General features: G+C 33.7%; 1 protein-coding gene across 1 annotated transcript in view; it reads left to right on the forward strand.

Annotated features, from left to right (window-relative positions):
• LOC121737778 (homeobox protein BarH-like 1b) overlaps positions 1–17,297 on the forward strand; it is a 56,521-nt gene extending 39,224 nt beyond the window's left edge. Inside the window, exon 2 of the mRNA XM_042129472.1 lies at positions 16,673–17,297. Coding sequence (XP_041985406.1) covers positions 16,673–17,064 — 392 coding nt within the window. The 3' untranslated portion in view covers positions 17,065–17,297. The remainder of the gene's footprint in view (positions 1–16,672) is intronic.
• Positions 17,298–17,653: the final 356 nt, after the last annotated feature.

The following is a 17,653-nucleotide window of genomic DNA, read 5'->3' on the forward strand; positions in this document are numbered from 1 at the left end:
ATTTGGGAGTTGTTTGGGAGCCATTTTGAAAATGGTTGAGTTTTAAATTGGCATATTTATAGTCCGTCAAGAAAGTGAAGAAATTAAAAAAAATTCTTAGATTGATTTGAAAGGCATGAAGAAATTAAAAAGTGGCACTACGATGTTGCCACTTTTTAATTTCTTTACTTTCTTGACAGACTATAGATAACGCGACTTTTCCTGTATAATTTTTTTATAGACCGTAGCCAATGATGAAAAACTCAAAGCAGATATGTTACTACCGCGCGCGTTGTGAAGATTCAAATAAGGCCCAATTGGGCCGTCTGTTGTTTAGTCTGCATCGAGCGCAGTCACGAACGTGCTGCGTTTTCTCCTACCTAAATAAATTGAAAATGACGTCGTGCGTGTATCAAAAAGTACCAATTATGACTCGAAAGTAAACAAAACACATGAAATCTCTTACCACATATCTTGATTGCAATAAATATTATTTACATTTTCAATTATTTTTTCGAACAATCTGGAAAAAATCGAATTTTCGTCATAGCTCAGGCGAAGAAAGAGACAGCGATACGATTCGACGTTTAAAAATAGAACTGTCTCTTTTATGTAAATGGTTTTTCGTATCTTTTGTTTCACTTATCTGTCAAATTTATCAATGTTTGCAATTTTGAATTTGAAAATTGTTCGGAAGAGATTTAAGCCGAAAAATAGACGTATGGACGTAATATATCTGTGTAAGTAGAATATCATTGACCGTAGCCTACTCTGAGTTTTAAACATTTTTGGTGGCAAAATTATAGGTTTCTTAAATATTTTAACAGTTACAATAAAGGTAGTAAATATTTTAACTGTATTTAATAGTAGTAACAGGAAAACTACTGTAATTTCACCTATACTAACAAACAAACAAACAATTTTGTCTTTATATAGATTAGCGTAATCGCAATGAACAATAATTATTATAAAGACAATCCCATCTTAGATTTCCAACTACCATTTTGTTTTTAATTAAAATAATGGCTTACGTGTATGGTGAAGAAAGTCTTTACCGATAAGAGTGCTAATTATTTTAATTATAATTTGTTATTTGTCATTTATATAACTGTTAATAATACATACTGAAAGCTAACTATCATCACAATATAAAAAGATTTGCCTAATCATAGTACTTAGACAAACCCTGAGATGTGACCACTAAATTGCACATAGAAGCAAATTGTCGGTAGTTAATATTCGATAGTTACGATAGCGAAGGTAGATATATTATCTACTGTATAGAATTAACATAACGCGCCTCTCAGTGACACGGCGTTCGTCAAATCCTTTTACCACAGAGTAACTTAAATATCCTTTTACATTTTCAGTATCTGATTTTGCTATCAAAACTATTAAAAGCAATATATGACTAAATACCTAGCAGTAGGTAGATACCAAACGTAATTATGTTGACAAGCTATCTAAGCAAAATTACTCACAATCATCGCATTCTTTGCTCAGATCATTTCTTTATCTGTGGTCATTCTGATTATAAATAAGGTGGAACGCGTCACGAATTATTATAAAAAACTTTTCAGGTTGCATTCCATTTTCAAATCGCTGTCATCCACTTGTCACGGGATGTGCCCCGCTGGGATTGTTATCGATTGTAAAGAAAACGAAATGATATCGATTTTTAAATAGGTGTGACGTTGTATTTTTTTTTTTATTTACGGTAAAGTAGCTCTAAACAGCATAATTTCTGCTACTGGAAGAAACTATAACGCGTCATAATATTATATAAACTTTACCTAATACAAAATTATGTGCCTAGTTAGATTATACCTAAAATGGGAACAAAGTACTGTGCTAGCAATTTTCACTGTCTATTTAATCTTAACATTTTAACTCGGCTAATAACTTTTTCACTAGACGCAAAAACTTCTAACAAGGAATTAATTATATTTGTTTATTAAACATACGATGAAAGCAAACAAAAAACTAGTTAACGACAAAAAGCATTTCACATTTTCTTAATGCCTTCGTAATAACGTAACCGCAGTCGATAAAAAATCGATATTATACACATCGAGTCGGCGATTTCTCGGAACAGTATAAACAGAAGCACGCGCGAATGATTGCGAGGACAATACGCCATTTTTTATTGTCCTTTCGCGCTATTGCGGATTTGATAACTGACATCAAACTGAGTCATTAAATAGCTATCGGGGAAGGTACGGCCCTTAGTCAAGTTGCATTCTATAGTGCCACAGTGCCACATCACAGCTAATTTTCAAATTAAGAATGTTTTAGAATTGACCTCCCGGTTGATAAGCGATGAGATATTATGAAAATGTCATACATAGTTTTTTTCTATCTCGACATAATCGAACGCTAAAGGTCCAGAGCCAACACGTTTTCATTATCGCTTCTTTATAGAATCGCCGATTTTAAATATATGGAGTTGACATGAGTCGAATGTCGACTTCATATTGTCGAACGATTATGTCAATTCCATACATTTTTGATAGGCGATTCTACAAAGAAGCGATAAAGAAAACGTGTTGGCTAATCTTTAAAAGAGTAGACTGGTAATAATTTCGCCAAGGCTCATCACGTCTGACGTAATAATTTAACAGACATTAGGGTTTTTGTTCAGTCCTTCCGAAAAAAGGACTAGTTATACAGAATTCAAGTTTGCTCGTTATATACATTTTTAACGTTGGACTGTGGATGTGTTGGATTGCAAGTGAAATATTTTGTCTTATAAGTTCAATCTAGAAGTCAATAAATATTATATAGGTCTACCAGAATCTGATGGCAAAAAGCGAGAAAATAAATTGACTACCAATACCGGGGTAATTGAAATAAAACATTTTGATTCTTTTTTTCCATAAAGCGGCTTATTCTGTGTGTGAAACATACAAATATAAAAATTTATCCAATGATTACGCCAGATTTTCTAAAAATATCCTTAATTTTTAGAAAATCTGGCGTCAAAAGATTCTATAGTTTTAAAGCAATGCAGCATTTATGATTTAAGCAGGACCTCTGACAAGGCAACACTACGTCATCCGCAACAATGAAAAAGCTGCTTCTAATGTATCTTCCAGTATGAAATCGGCTTTAACACTTCTTCGTTTTCCCTTGCACTTGTGACACTTCCAGGCCCGGTCCCATCCCTAGTGACAGTTATGACGTTTGGGCGTGGCGCAGCGCCCTCTTCATTTATCGAGCCATTTGCCAGCCGGAATGCGACGTCATCAGAGCCGAACGGAGCGTGTAATAGAATAACCCCCCCCCCTCCCCTTACCCCCTCCCCCCTACACCCGGTGACAAAACTTCCCCGGCGCGAATGTTAAGTGTAGTGTCGATTATTGCTTCTCTAACTCCTTGGGCGTTATGACGTTATTCTTGCTGATGTCACTTTCCATTTACTTTTACACTATTTTCCAAAACTACTATCATTTATTAGAAGTAACTAAGTACTAATGTCTACTCTACTATTCATGTCTATCTGTCTTTCCTTCTCTTTGTTACCTCTTCAATCTAAAGACACTGAACCGATTTTAATTAAAATTGAGTAAAAATACTTAGGTACAGCTCTAAGAAATGATATATTTGCTTATTACTGTCATCTGTACTTTGTATTTTTACATTAAGATGGATAAGTTTTATAGTGTACTAAAATCATCATCATCACCTTGATGAGTGGCAGTCTTCCACAGTGCGTTTTTCGCGTAACTTTCTGCCGCGCACTGTAAAACTCTGGAATGAACTGTCACCAGCAGTATTTCCGGACCGATACGACCTGCAAACCTTCAAGAAAAGAGCGTATACCCAATTAAAAGGCCGGCAACGCACCTGCAGCTCTTCTGATGTTGCGAGTGTCCATGGGCGACGGTAGTTGCTTACCATCAGGTGACCCGTTTGCTCGTTTGCCCCCTTATTTAATAAAAAAAAAAAAAGTACTTTAAAATATGTTATAATCCCTTGACCATACTCAGCATTGACGTCAAAGTTTGAACTTCCTCAATCGTTTTACGCTTCTTTATTTGTTAGCCAATTTCAGCTAATATTATGTTAATTATTTTTAAGAGCTATCAGCACTTTAAAATAATTAACATAATACATTTAAAACATACATAATATACATAACACATAAACTAAGCGTAGAAAATGCTCTATGCCGGTTCTCTACTTTACCTTTGTTTTAATTTTTATTTAACTATAATATGACCGAACATTTTCGCGGGATAAAAAATATCCTACGTCCTTTTTCGAGACTCAAAGTATCTCCATACCCAACTGGACGAACGCCTCCGTGGTCTAGTGGTACAGCAGAGCGCGGTTCTTGACTCTGAGGTGGTGGGTTCGAAACATATGTTATTTCCAAGTTTGGTTAGGACAATGCAGGCTGATTGTCTGACAAGTAAGATGATCCATGCGTCGGATGGGCATGTAAAAAGTCGGTCCTGCGCCTGATCTCTGCCCGTCGTTTCGGTCTTCCGTCCCACTGGGTTATGAGAGTAAAGGCATAGAGAGTGCTCTTGTGTACTGGGCACACACTTGAGCACTATAAAATTACTCCTGCGTAGCTGGCCTGGTTTCAATGAAACCGGCCACCGTCACCGAAACCGGCGTGGGAGCTATTATTATTAAATCCAACTAAATCGGTTCAGCCGTTTGGCCGTGAATAAGTAACAGACTGACGGACAGACACACTTTAGCATTTATAATATTAGTACTATGGATATGGATTTTTCAAGAGCTTGCATAAAATAACCATAGAGCAAACTACGCCGGTACTCTATTGACTTTTTTTTTATTTTTAATCATTCAGTTTTTTGTGACCGTCTAAGCTTTTATTCATTAAGTTTTACTACCAGACTTTAAATCCATTTCAGTTAGCAGTGTAATTGTGAATGGAATTCGCAAGGGTCGCCTGTCGGCACTCGAGGGGCGCTCGCTAAATCGTCAACCTAATCCCGGGGATCACTAAAGGGATATCGAGATCGTGATTTGCGACATCACTACGTGATTCCAATTTTAATTTGTGACGTTGTTTTTTTAATTCGTTTCGATAACGGCGTAAGTTTAGTTAGTATGCGGCTATTGTTTTGTGAAAATATGTATTTATATTTATTGTAAATTATAAATAATTGTATATATAAATATTATGATGTTAATAGCTTCTTTTTTTTTTAATCTCTTTTTATTAAGGGATTTTAGCACACATAGTGGCTATGTCAATTCCATCTTGTTTATAAATCAACTTAACACTAAAATTATTTTTAAGAAGCTATTAACGTGGTAATATGTTTTATCATTTCGTAAAAGGCTGAATAGTAAATAATAATTAATTAAATTATTGAAAAGCTCTTTACTCTATTTAATGTTAATTCATAGTAATAACTTTAAAAAATCTTTTTTTTTGGTGTGTTTTAAACAAAAGAAAGTTTACAATAAGATTTAATTGTTTAAGATTTGATTTAAATATTTTTTTTTTAATTCTAATAGGAAAAATATTGCTAATCCCAATAAAAATAGGGGCGAAAGTTACAATCTATACAAATAGAGTCAATAATCCGCGATTACTCAGTGTAACCCCGCATTAGGCACGCAGTCGGACGACAATAAATCGGGATGGGAATAAATCTAAATCGGCGTTGACGTTTAGATTGTGCTATATTGTTTCCCACTGTTTTCCCAAAGCGGTGCGTTGATGATAGAAAATTGGCGCCATTCCGAGCGCCTTGATCGATTGCGGTGACAGATGACACTTGACAGGTAATTTTTTTTTCATTCAGCGTCTTTAGGCTGTGACATTTTCTAGATTTTCCCACGAGGCACGACAAGCTTGTGCTTGATAGAAATATAAAAACAGAATATATAACATGGAAGGGAATCATTTCCTGACTCTTGTCAATATAATATTAAATGGTAGGTGCAGTGCTATAGGTGCTACACGGTAGGCAGAAAATTTAAAAACAAAAACACTTTTTAACGAACGTTGAAAATTGATAGCTATATCAGTAGAGACGACATAAGTCTCAATTAGAGACGGTCGGAAGTCGCTGGGAGGGCCGAATTAACTAACCGCCTAAAATACCCCAAGGGCTCTTAAACCGATGATGATATAAATCTGAATTTCTCTGTCGGATATTATTAATGACCACACAAGCATATTGTACATTCGGGGTCTAAAATACTTTGTTCTGACCACACAAGTAAGGTTTATTGTACTTTCGGGGTCTACAACATATTTTGTCAATCTCCACTGTTACGTAGCTTATATATAGTCCGTCAAGAAAGTGAAGAAATTAAAAAGTGGCAACATCGTAGTGTCATCCCATTTTTCTTAGATTGATTTGAAAGGGATGACACTACCATGTTGCCACTTTTTAATTTCTTCACTTTCTTGACAGACTATTATACTATTTGATCTATACTTGTAGAGACTGACAATTATTATGCACAGGCTAGGAAAACCATTTTTAACTGACTTCCAAAAAGGAGGATGTTATATGTTGGTCTGTTTATATTTTTGTGGTACTTAGATGACATTGCGATTAGTTGCAATTTTCACAATTTTTAAGAAGGCGGCCATTATTTCTGTATTGGCCATGCCATGGATGATTGCCATAATATAAAACTTTAAATATGATTTATTGCCACAAGAAAATTAATAGCTTTTCACAGACTCTAAATCCTGTAAGCAATGAGCTTGGCACTTACAGTACAGTTACGTACTGTATTAATTTACAGTAATAACTAATAAGAAAATTTAAGATCAATAAAATATTATGTAGGTACTTCTCGTTTTAGCTACCGTAGAGCAATATACCATAAAACAAAATTTTACGTTCATGAACTAATTAATTACATTTTTGATGACTTCAAAACCATTTAATCTTGTATGATTTGATGGCTAAAATAACGATATCTTAAACATTTTATATTTAGAACTTTTTTTACGTCCAGAGTGGTCCAGAGACAAATGTATTGTTCCATTTTCAAATGATATGTCACTTGAAAACTCTCAACGCAAATCCTTCTTCGAGTCTTTATGTTCTCGGTCATAAGAGTGAATTTCGTTCGTTTATTTTTGTTCTTTTTTTCGGTATTGTCACAAATATATCTGTCAGTGGGGCGTTTTGTTGTAGGTTTTAGCGGCAACACATGGTAATAATTTGTTAAAGACCACACAAACTCGGGATTATTATTAGGCGACGACGAATTTGTTATACTTTTAACGTTTTAGCTAATAAACGTTTAATGAATATTAATGAAGAGATAATTTGTGGTGACGGTAATTTTTTAAAACATCAAAGACTTTTTATCGCGTGGAACGTCAGCTTTTATGTTGTGCAAATTATGAATTTATATTAAAGTTTGGTTTAAGTATATAGATTTTACTTTTCAACATGTAGGTCCAAATTCCAAAGTTTGTACGGTCTTCTGTTCCATTTATTCCCCTTTTCTAAGGATCTGTTTCAAAAATCTTCAAAAATGATGGACATCTTAACCGGAAGTTTCGTTGCTACCTATATTAAATGGCTGGCAGACAAATTTTTGATAAGTCCTTCGTCACTTGTTTCATGTTTGATGGTAGACATTTTTTAAAAACATAAAATGTCAAATAGCACCTCCCCCCACAGACACAATAGATTTTCAATGTTGATGCGGCAGCCGGCTGCCGCTTGGGGAATGGGGATTGATGGGTTAATAAACAATACATATAATAATTTCTAGCCAAATAAATTACCTTCGGATATAAATAATCTAACTTCTTTGAAGTGCATTTAAGGATGTATATAACATTTACAAATTCAGATATTTTGACCTAAATTCGAAATATGTAGTAGAATAAAACATCCTGCATCAACTAAAAAATCAATACCTTACCGACAAGTTAAGTGAAATAATTCATTTTAAAATTTCCATGTATCACACGTAAACGTGCCGGAAGTGTTATAATTTTTGAGAATTCGTCAGAATTGGAAACTTTGTAACAAACAGAAACTCCTAAAAAACTGCTATCAGTTTCTTTGTACGATTTGCGATTTTTTAAGCCCAAAAAAAAGTGGGCTATTTAAACCAGTCGGCTGCGACATATACATCCTTAATATTAAAAATTGTATAGCCCGTTATCACAGACATTAGTCTAACAGCCAGTAGACATTTTACTCGAATTCTATTAGTTTATTTTGAACGTTACCGATGTATCTTTCACGTTCGAAATTTAAATCGCCACAAATCACAAAACAACAACCGAAACGTCACTATTAAAAGATTATCTCTCATCCTGTACTTGATTATGAATAACTAGATACATCTGTTTGAATTTATAAATAGAACACGGTGCAATATAATGATATTATGTAAAAATCATGCATCTAAGGTGAAAGACTATATGCAATATGTGCCTAAGATATCACAAATTTTATGTAAAAGTCACAGTAACACTTAATGACATTATTTATAAGTTTATTAGAGCATAGGAATACCGAATAAAAAATATTACAAACTTTACTGTATTTTTATAGTAAAAAGTAGATTTTAATTTTAAATAAGTGTCTGCCTTGTACATACCCACATTTTCATTACAAGTGACATACATTTTATCTGTACGACTTTTTTTCAAACATCTATGCACGGCTATAAATATCTCGCCATTCGCTAGCACCAAGCTACCCCACAGTCATATGTCTTTATTCCGTCTAATAACAATTTAGACAATTATGCGACAAAAGGAAGTGTTCTCCCCCGGGGCTGGATGCCCACATTATTGCCACCAGTGATTTACACGCGTGACGAAACCAAATTGAAATATCTATTAGTCATCATTACTGATTCTATTTATAAAATATCGTTGCGATGAACTGTCATAATGTAGAGCGAATTTAAATATGGAATTATGTAATTCAAATTAAGAATATTGTTGCTTTTTATTGACATGCACGTAGAACCAATTAACATAATATTAATCCAATGTTAATGATTTTTACATTAACCAAATAAAACTTAAAAGTTAAAAGTAATAGAGCTTACAGATTTCCCGTACTTGAAAAAATTTGAAGAATTGCATTTCAAACTAAGGATGATCTCTTTTCTTTTGTCGTAGAATGGGCATTGTCCAAAAAAAATCACATGTACTTTTTATATTTTTTTTCGTTAAAATAGGGTATTTTAAGAATATAAATTAAATAATTTTGAAATTCATTGGCTAGTTTTTTCTCAATAATTTTTTAAAGTTTCGCTCTGACGTCATCATCGGCCGCCAATTGACCTCTGCATATGTTTTAAATTTCTTTTCAATCTTATTTATAATGGCTGGTTCGTCAAATGCAAGTTCTCATTGTGTGAAAGCTGATACGAGAAGCTTAAAAAAAGTTCGAAACGTAATGTTGGTCGAATTTATTGGTAATTTAACGCCATTGAAGGTCAAACAAAGGTTAAACGTATTTGTTCAAAAATATAAGTAACTAATAGGTATTTTTTCGTTTATATACAGAAAAACGATCACTGACCTTATTCCTCGAAATGTTTTTGTAATGAGCAAAATTAAAAAAAAAATGGACAATCCCCATTCTCTATCCCACTTTTATCTGCCATCATTACAGTAAAGTATTTGATAATAACACTCAATAAACCTTATCAGTAATGTTATCATCAAAATATCTGACGCAGAAAGAACATCAGGGTACATCTGATTAGCATTTTATGTCTGTGGTAAAATGATGGTAAAGCAGCATCGCAGCGTATTCAAAATTCAAAGTCGATAGTAGAAACCATAAACCAATAAATAGCGTATAAAAAAGTCAAGTGGTTGTCTGAGAGCCTCAAATGGTTTGTTTTGACTACTTACGTCTGAAGAGGTAGTAAAAATATTTATCAACTGTCTGTTACTTCAAATCTTGAGTTCAAAGAGCCGAAACACTCAGGGCTGAAAAACTTGAATTTAGTTAACTACGGTATGAGATTTGATCGTAATAAGCTTCTGAAAGTATGTTTTAACTGGTCGTGGAAGTAGATGACCTTCTTTTAATTGGTTTTCAGTAGAAAATAGGTAAATATATTATATTAGTTTAGACTTTCCCTAGTAGGTATAAAGATAGTAGAGTTCTTATACTCTATTAGAATATTGCATAGGTACTCTATCTAGGTACATTAACGAATTTTTCTCCTCACGTATGCCGTTTACATGTTTTATGTTATGCTAATTCTAACACGTCACATTCATTCTCATATAAATAATTAAGAACAAAATAACCCTTATTTGATAAGTGTGTATGTGACAATATTATGTATGACTTTGCTTATAAGTTTCAATAGATTTTCATTAAATAGACACTTGGAACCCTGGTCCCCAGGGAAAGACCCAGGACGCTTCTTGTCCTGTAAAATGCGTGGTTGCCGCTCGGTTAACAAAACTGCAGGCAACATCTAGTTTGAATCTAAAACGAGTACGGTACGTAGGAAGTATATCAGTTAGGCCGACGGCGGCGATAACCATCATGCTGTCACGGGCACTGCACTAACTGCCTCACTTCACGCGTGCAACCTTTTTGCCGCGTATCTTTGGCCGCCATTTTTTTTTTCAAATTTGGAACGCCTTTAATTTATGCTCGACTTTTTCACGAAAATTTAAGCGCCAATTACTTTTGACGGGCGCCGCGGATCGCAATTTTCAGATTCCAGCGATGAAATAAATGTGCGCCACAGTTTTTTGAACTTATCCAATATTTTTCTGAATATAGCTTTGTTTACAGGCATTATCAAAAAAGTATGAAATTATAATATTATATTTTCGCGGACATTTTTCCCACTTTATAAATCATGAAAGCTCCAAAAATTTATAAATTTTATTGTTTATTGCGAAAGTGCCGTAGATTTTCCACGGCATACGTCTTTTATCAATACTCGAAGCATCATTATTCCAAATTTTTATCAAAATTGCTCAGATGCTAGCATAAAGAGGTATCAGGTAACCAACAATTAATTAGACATACTTGAGTATTTATAACATTAGAATTTAGATATCCCATTAATAATTGCTAACCTTAAATACATAGCTCACATAAATTTAATATTGTTTGCAAAATTATAATGATACGATGATTACGACGCATAAATATCAATTAATATGAAAATTGATTGCTTTATTATAATGGCGTACTACTCATGTTGACTAATTCGTTTACTAATGGCTCCTAATGAGAGCTGTAGCGTGGGCACAGAAACCTTGACGCAAATTATAACTTTGAGCTATAATTAATCGCAATAATCGTTGTTGTGTGTTATTTAAAATCTTTTTTTAGAATTAACTAGGCACTGAAGAACAAGAAATTGTTACGTCACCAAAGACACAGGTTAAGTGCTCTAAGTGGCTCTAAGATTGTACAATAAATACGCTTCAGAAAATAAGCAACTTTTTTTTTCTCTTATAATGGCACTTCGGCTATAACCATGGCCAGTGTCGAGTATAATATTATGGCGGGAAAACAATATTCTTTAATACAATTTTTTCTATATTATCGTCAGGTCAGTCAGGTCTAAAGTCTAGTCGAAATCTAAGTATAAAGTCAATACAGTCAAGAAGTCAAGTCGGTCGATTCAGTAAAGTGGTAGGACGCTTTACTGAAACTTTCGATGGAGTTTTGGAGGGAACACAAAAGAGCACGTTTCTGGTTATTACATCACTTTCCCACACTTGTGCACGATAACGAATATTTAATGGTTAATATCCTACTAATATTACACATTAAAAACCCAGATAACACAATTTTAGGAAAATAATACAAAAACACAACATCACTCTTTCACATTCTCCAAAAACATATTTAAGCAACTTTCCTAATAAAAAAAATAGGGCTGCGAAAGCAAAATTTCCTTAATTTTTAGAAATGCAGCCTTACAGCATAGACTCAAAAAGCAATAAATATCACTGTTATGAATTATTTGACTACAAACTTCTTAGAATGAAACTCAAATCTAAAAAAACTTTAGAAAATATAACTACTCAGGGTAACGTCCGTGGTGGTGGTAACGTACAATACTGTCACCCAATCTTAAAAAATTTAAAGTTTTGAATATCGAACGCGTTCGTGCGGTGAACATTTACTTTTTTCGAAATGTAACTGGCCAGTAAATGGAGTTCCCAAGTATTTACGTAAAAAAGTAATTCACAAGTCTTGGGTGATGGTCAACGGTTTGGAACCTGATGGTACCGCTGGTACTACGTGCGCGGTGTGAACTGTGAGAATGTGGTTAGAGATGGTTTGTGGCATATTTATAATGTTATTGATCATTTTACTTCGAGTTGTCAAATTGTTTTTTTTTTTTGACGGCGGCGAAACTTTTTCTTTCTCAGCGCCCTAATAACACTGATCGGATCAAATAGGAAAAGGTAGAGTTATCCGTAATAGTTCGAGAAGCAGCAGCAGTTTGTTTTAGTAGCGCTAACCTAGCTTTAAAAGTGCTAGTGAATACAAATCCCCTCAAAAAAACCTCAGAAACTGAACATTAATGAAATTTAAAAAAGTTTAGAATCTGCGTGCTCTATGGCCACTTTTTGAAAATAGAACATCTCGCCGGCCAGGAAACTCAAACCTTTTGATTAACTCAATCTCCTCTAACATTAATCTAAATAAAAAAGCTTACCGGATACTTATCCTTAATTAAGAAGCAAAAACACAAATATTGTTACGGCCCATTACGTCGGTTTGTGTGTCTGTTTCTGTCTGTCCGTCAGCGACACTCATACGGAGCAAATAAGCCATGGTACGAAACGAGGCATTCAGTCGAAACGGCTTTAGAGATTGTTTTGATAATGCCGATGAGAAAAAAAAGAAAAAATGTACTTTGACTTAACGACAAGGTTAATATGTCGACTTCAAATACGTTTGTTTTGACAAAGAGTCATAATTAAAAGTATTCTTTTAAAAGAATTAGGGGTAATTAAATTAGTACTATAGTAATATAATAAATAATAAGTTAAACAATAAATACTTATCATTAACATCTTATACATAAGTTTTGTGGTCAGAAGTTAGAATTTAAATATTTTGTAGCTCTACCAGCTAGACAGGTACATTTAAAAAATCGAACGCTTTACTTTTTTAATCAATCAATTTCGAAACGGCAAAGGAACACACGTAAATCCTGTTTCGCCACGCTTTTTGCGCTAATCTGTGGTCGAAAAAAATCTTTTTTAAGGTTTTTCTGGTGCATTCTTTGTCGTAACAAGGCCGGCTGAGGAAGGATATTCAATTTATTCTTGTTAAGGTGCTGTCGTGTCCTTTGTTCATGTATCAACTGTATCATGGTAGTTAAGACACAATCGTAATCAAACGCTTTGTGATCGACACGATTTTTACAGAATTTTCTGGCTCGGAACGAAGTTGGAAGTGATGTGTTCATGTTACTAATCGTTTTTTTAGGGTTCCGTACCCAAAGGGTAAAAACGGGACCCTATTACTGAGACTTCGATGTCTGCCGTCTGTCTGTCTATCTGTCTGTCTCCAGGCTGTATCTCAAGAACCGCTATAGCTAGACTTCTGACATTTTCACAGATGACAAAAATAAAATATAATAAATATTTAAGGGGGGCTCCCATACAAAAAACACAATTTTGCCTACTTTCACTCTATAACGGAACCCTTCGTGCGCAAGTCCGACTCGCACTTGGCCGTTTTTTTTTTTAATTAAAGTTTATTACTAATCAGTATTTTTTTGTAATGTATGTAGAAGTCAATGGGTATAATTTTGTCGGCAAATTTTTTCGTAGCTAGATAGGTAACTAGCAAAATTTTATATTAACCTTTCCTAATAAAAATATATTTTACATAACTAGTAAAAGTCTGCCCTCAAGTTTCTACATAATATGTGCTATAAGCTATTTTTGCTGAAAATACTTCATGCGAGAAACTGACTATTATTTATTATGATAATAAACGAAATCATCTTGTAAAAAAAATAATTAAAGCACCCTATTATATATGAAAGGGCTAAGGGCTACATAAGATTTCGATTATTTCCAAAACAAAATTAAAAAAAAAGTATTTTCCTAAACAAAGTGAAGTGCAACATTCGCACGATATTTTTATGCACATGTCGACACATTTTATCGATAAAACGCAGCGCAGTTACCGATATCGATTAGGAGCTATACCTGTCAGGGTGTACAATGAAAAGGAATTCGTTCAGGGTCAAAAGCGTCCGACATGGACGTGAAGGCATCGAGGATTTAATTATTTAACGTGACAACTGACAAGCTAGTGATGTTACCGAAATGTCGATGTTATTAATAGTTTTAAATGGAGATTCTTCTTAAAATGAGATGTCGGAATAAAATTTCGTTGCTGTGTTTTCCTAACCCGCTGGATCAATTCTGAGGAAATTTTATGTTTATCCGGTAGGTTTGAGAATCCGCCAATTTGGCTACAGAATTGCCATGACGAGTTCTAATTAGTAATTCTGAGCACCTTATAGTCATTTCCCGAGAATTAGGTTTTGTCATAATCAAATGCTAATCATATTTTGTCAGGTGTGATTATTAAGCAGGATACACATTAATTAAAATTTTATTTGTGTTTGGATCAAGAGGGTTATTAAGATTTAATTTGACTGATAAAATTTATTTGAAATAATTTCCATTTTTTTTTATTTACTACCTTCACTTATTTACCAGCCATTCTTTACATAAAATTTTGAACTGCAATAATATACAGAATTATAAATTTGTTTTTCAAAGCGAATAATATGCAATACCTATTATATTTACAATTTATATCATTATTTAAGATCTCAAGTCTCAAACAAGTTTTTTTAACAATAAAAATTAATGTAGAGCCAAGTTAAAAACAAATTGTATAATATAATAAACAAATCACACTTTGCCAAAATTCTTACATAGGTACATAATTATACAAACACGAATGACAGAAAGTAATATCTCATTTAGCTATAAGGTATACGTATATCTAGGACTATGAAAATACAATCATTTAGGTCAACATACAACAAAAGTCAGGTCTCAGACTCAACAGTGTACAATCGCCTTAAGACCGTGTCTGATTGGGTATTTTTAACGCGGTCTTAACGATGTCTTTGGTCTTAGTTTTAGTCTTTTTAGTACAAGGGGATTTAGACCTAATTGAGGTCGATTCGCCAAGGATGCGATTAGCCCGTGATTAATAAAGGTTTGATTACGCCGACGTTATTGTTGCTAATTCTTAAATAATATTTTCCTTTGAATTGTGACATCATCGGATTTTGGATAGACTAATCAGTGATGCACGCTTTTTATCGACAAGTTTTTTGACATTACTTAAAAACTTTTTTTTTGTGATTGTTTTTTTCTTTAAATTTGTTGGCTCTTTATTAATATTTTATCTACTTTATAGTGTTTTCATTGAAAATATTTCTAAAAATATTAAATAAACTACAATTTGCACTATACAGGTTGTACTAGATTTTATGCCAAATGATAATGGAAAATGCAAATGATATAAAAAAAGAAAAAAATGGAAAAAAGAAGTACAAAATGCAGTGTGTTTCCAACTTAATCCCTATTTATGTCAGAACTCGGAACGTTAAATTTTACGTACATAAATGGCAAAATAATCACCGATTATTACAATTTAAGATGAAATGCCAACGAGATGACAATACTAGGCCGTAAAGAGGGTCGTTAGGTTTTAGTGTGAGTTTAGTACTTGTGGCAAACCACACCCTCAGTTATAGTACCATGGAGGTCGGTTATTGAAACTTTTTTAAAACTGCCAATTGTCATGTACAATGTAAAGTCAAAATAATCTGCTCTATTTTTTTAAACTCAATTGTTAATTGTAATTTGATTAACATTGCCGCATAATTTAATACAAAACGTGTACCAAGAAAATAAAATAATTTTTCTTCGCCTAAAAACAATTTTGATTATGATTTAAAGAAGGTAAAATTTCGCATCCATTATCAGTGTTGATTAGCTTTCCACTTATCAACAAAACAATTACCTTCGCGCTAGTAAATACATATTACACAGTAAGTGTGAACCGTAAAAATATTAACAAGTCAATTTCAAAAAACAATTATTTCTGTGATAATATTTAACGAAAACAACGGATGCTCCATTGTTCATATCCGGCTTACTTATTAGAAAACTCATAAAAGATAAGAAAAGCTAAAAAGATAGTGCTAAGTGTGGTAATTATTTGAAACAATAGTTGATTTTCGTAAACGCGAGGTGTGAAGTTAACGAAGAAAATATGTATGATTTATTCTGTAGTTTTGCTTTTTTATATTCCTATGTACTTACTAGAAGAATAAAAAAATTTTCGATGACAAGTACATTGGGCTAAATACGTTAATGCCTTTACCTAAAAAGATATGCGAAAAAAGCAGAGCCCGTATTATGGCGCTCGTTAAATGTCGGGGTGTGTTTTTATTACGTTTTATGGTACATTTTAGCGCTGCGGGCTTTTTATTAGTCATAGACTCGAATAATGTTTTAGTGCCTGATAACGCGAGGCTTTCATTTATATGGCTGTTGACTGTCGAAACGGGTTAAGAGGTTAACCAGGGGTTCGACATACGTTACTATTTATATCGACACTTTATTGTCTATCGATAACCTAATTGACAAGTGACATCCCTAGTGGCCATAGCTTAGACATTATCTTTGACAGTTTTTTTTCTTTTGTTGCAGATGGTCAATCGAATCATTTGAACCTATTCAACTCGAGGCCGCAGCCGAAGAAGAAACGAAAATCGAGAACGGCGTTCACCAATCACCAGATATTCGAGCTGGAAAAGAGGTTTCTCTACCAGAAATATCTTTCGCCGGCCGATAGAGACGAGATAGCCAGCTCCCTGGGCCTCTCGAACGCTCAGGTCATAACGTGGTTCCAGAACAGACGGGCGAAGCTCAAAAGGGACATGGAGGAGCTGAAGAAAGATGTGGAAAGCGCCAAGGTCCTGTCGGCGCACAAGAGTTTTCTAGAAAACGTGACAGATCTTGGCATACTGAAGAAGAAAGCCATGAGCATAGGAGCCAGCGAGGAGGCGGCCACGAACCTGGTGGTCAACGCGTCCAAATGAAACGAGGCGGCGCGGGCTCTCGCGCCGGAATACGAACGACGCGTGCTCGATTTTTAAATTCAAAAATCGAACATGGACGATTACTTTAAAAAAAAAACTATAGTGACGTAGAAGTGTAAATATCGCGGTTTTGTTGTACAAAAATTTATTTCGAATTCAATGTGATAGTTGATTTTTATTTTAGTACTTACTTAAATATCTCTAAATTATTTATTAATATCATCTGGCATGTAGGGACAGCAATTATACGACATTAATTTATTGATTCGCCGATTATTTATGAATGTACAGACAGTGCAATAACAAATGTTTATGCCAGTGGTAGAGAATATGTAAATACTATATTAGAATAAGTTATATTAGACGGTAGTTTTGTAAAGTTCTTGTAGCTACCAGTATTTTAGATGTAACTGTTAAAAAATTACAATATTAAAGTAATTTAAAAAGAAAATAAGTGAATAGGAACGGCATGGAGAATATAGAGCTGCAAATGTAATTAGTAAAATAATACAAACGTAATATTCAATTTTTTCTTAAGTAATTATTTGCAATGTTACAAACTTACAAGTGTAACATTATATTTTTTATG

This window comes from Aricia agestis, chromosome 21 (assembly GCF_905147365.1).
Source record: "Aricia agestis chromosome 21, ilAriAges1.1, whole genome shotgun sequence".
Classification (NCBI taxonomy): Eukaryota; Metazoa; Arthropoda; class Insecta; order Lepidoptera; family Lycaenidae; genus Aricia; species Aricia agestis.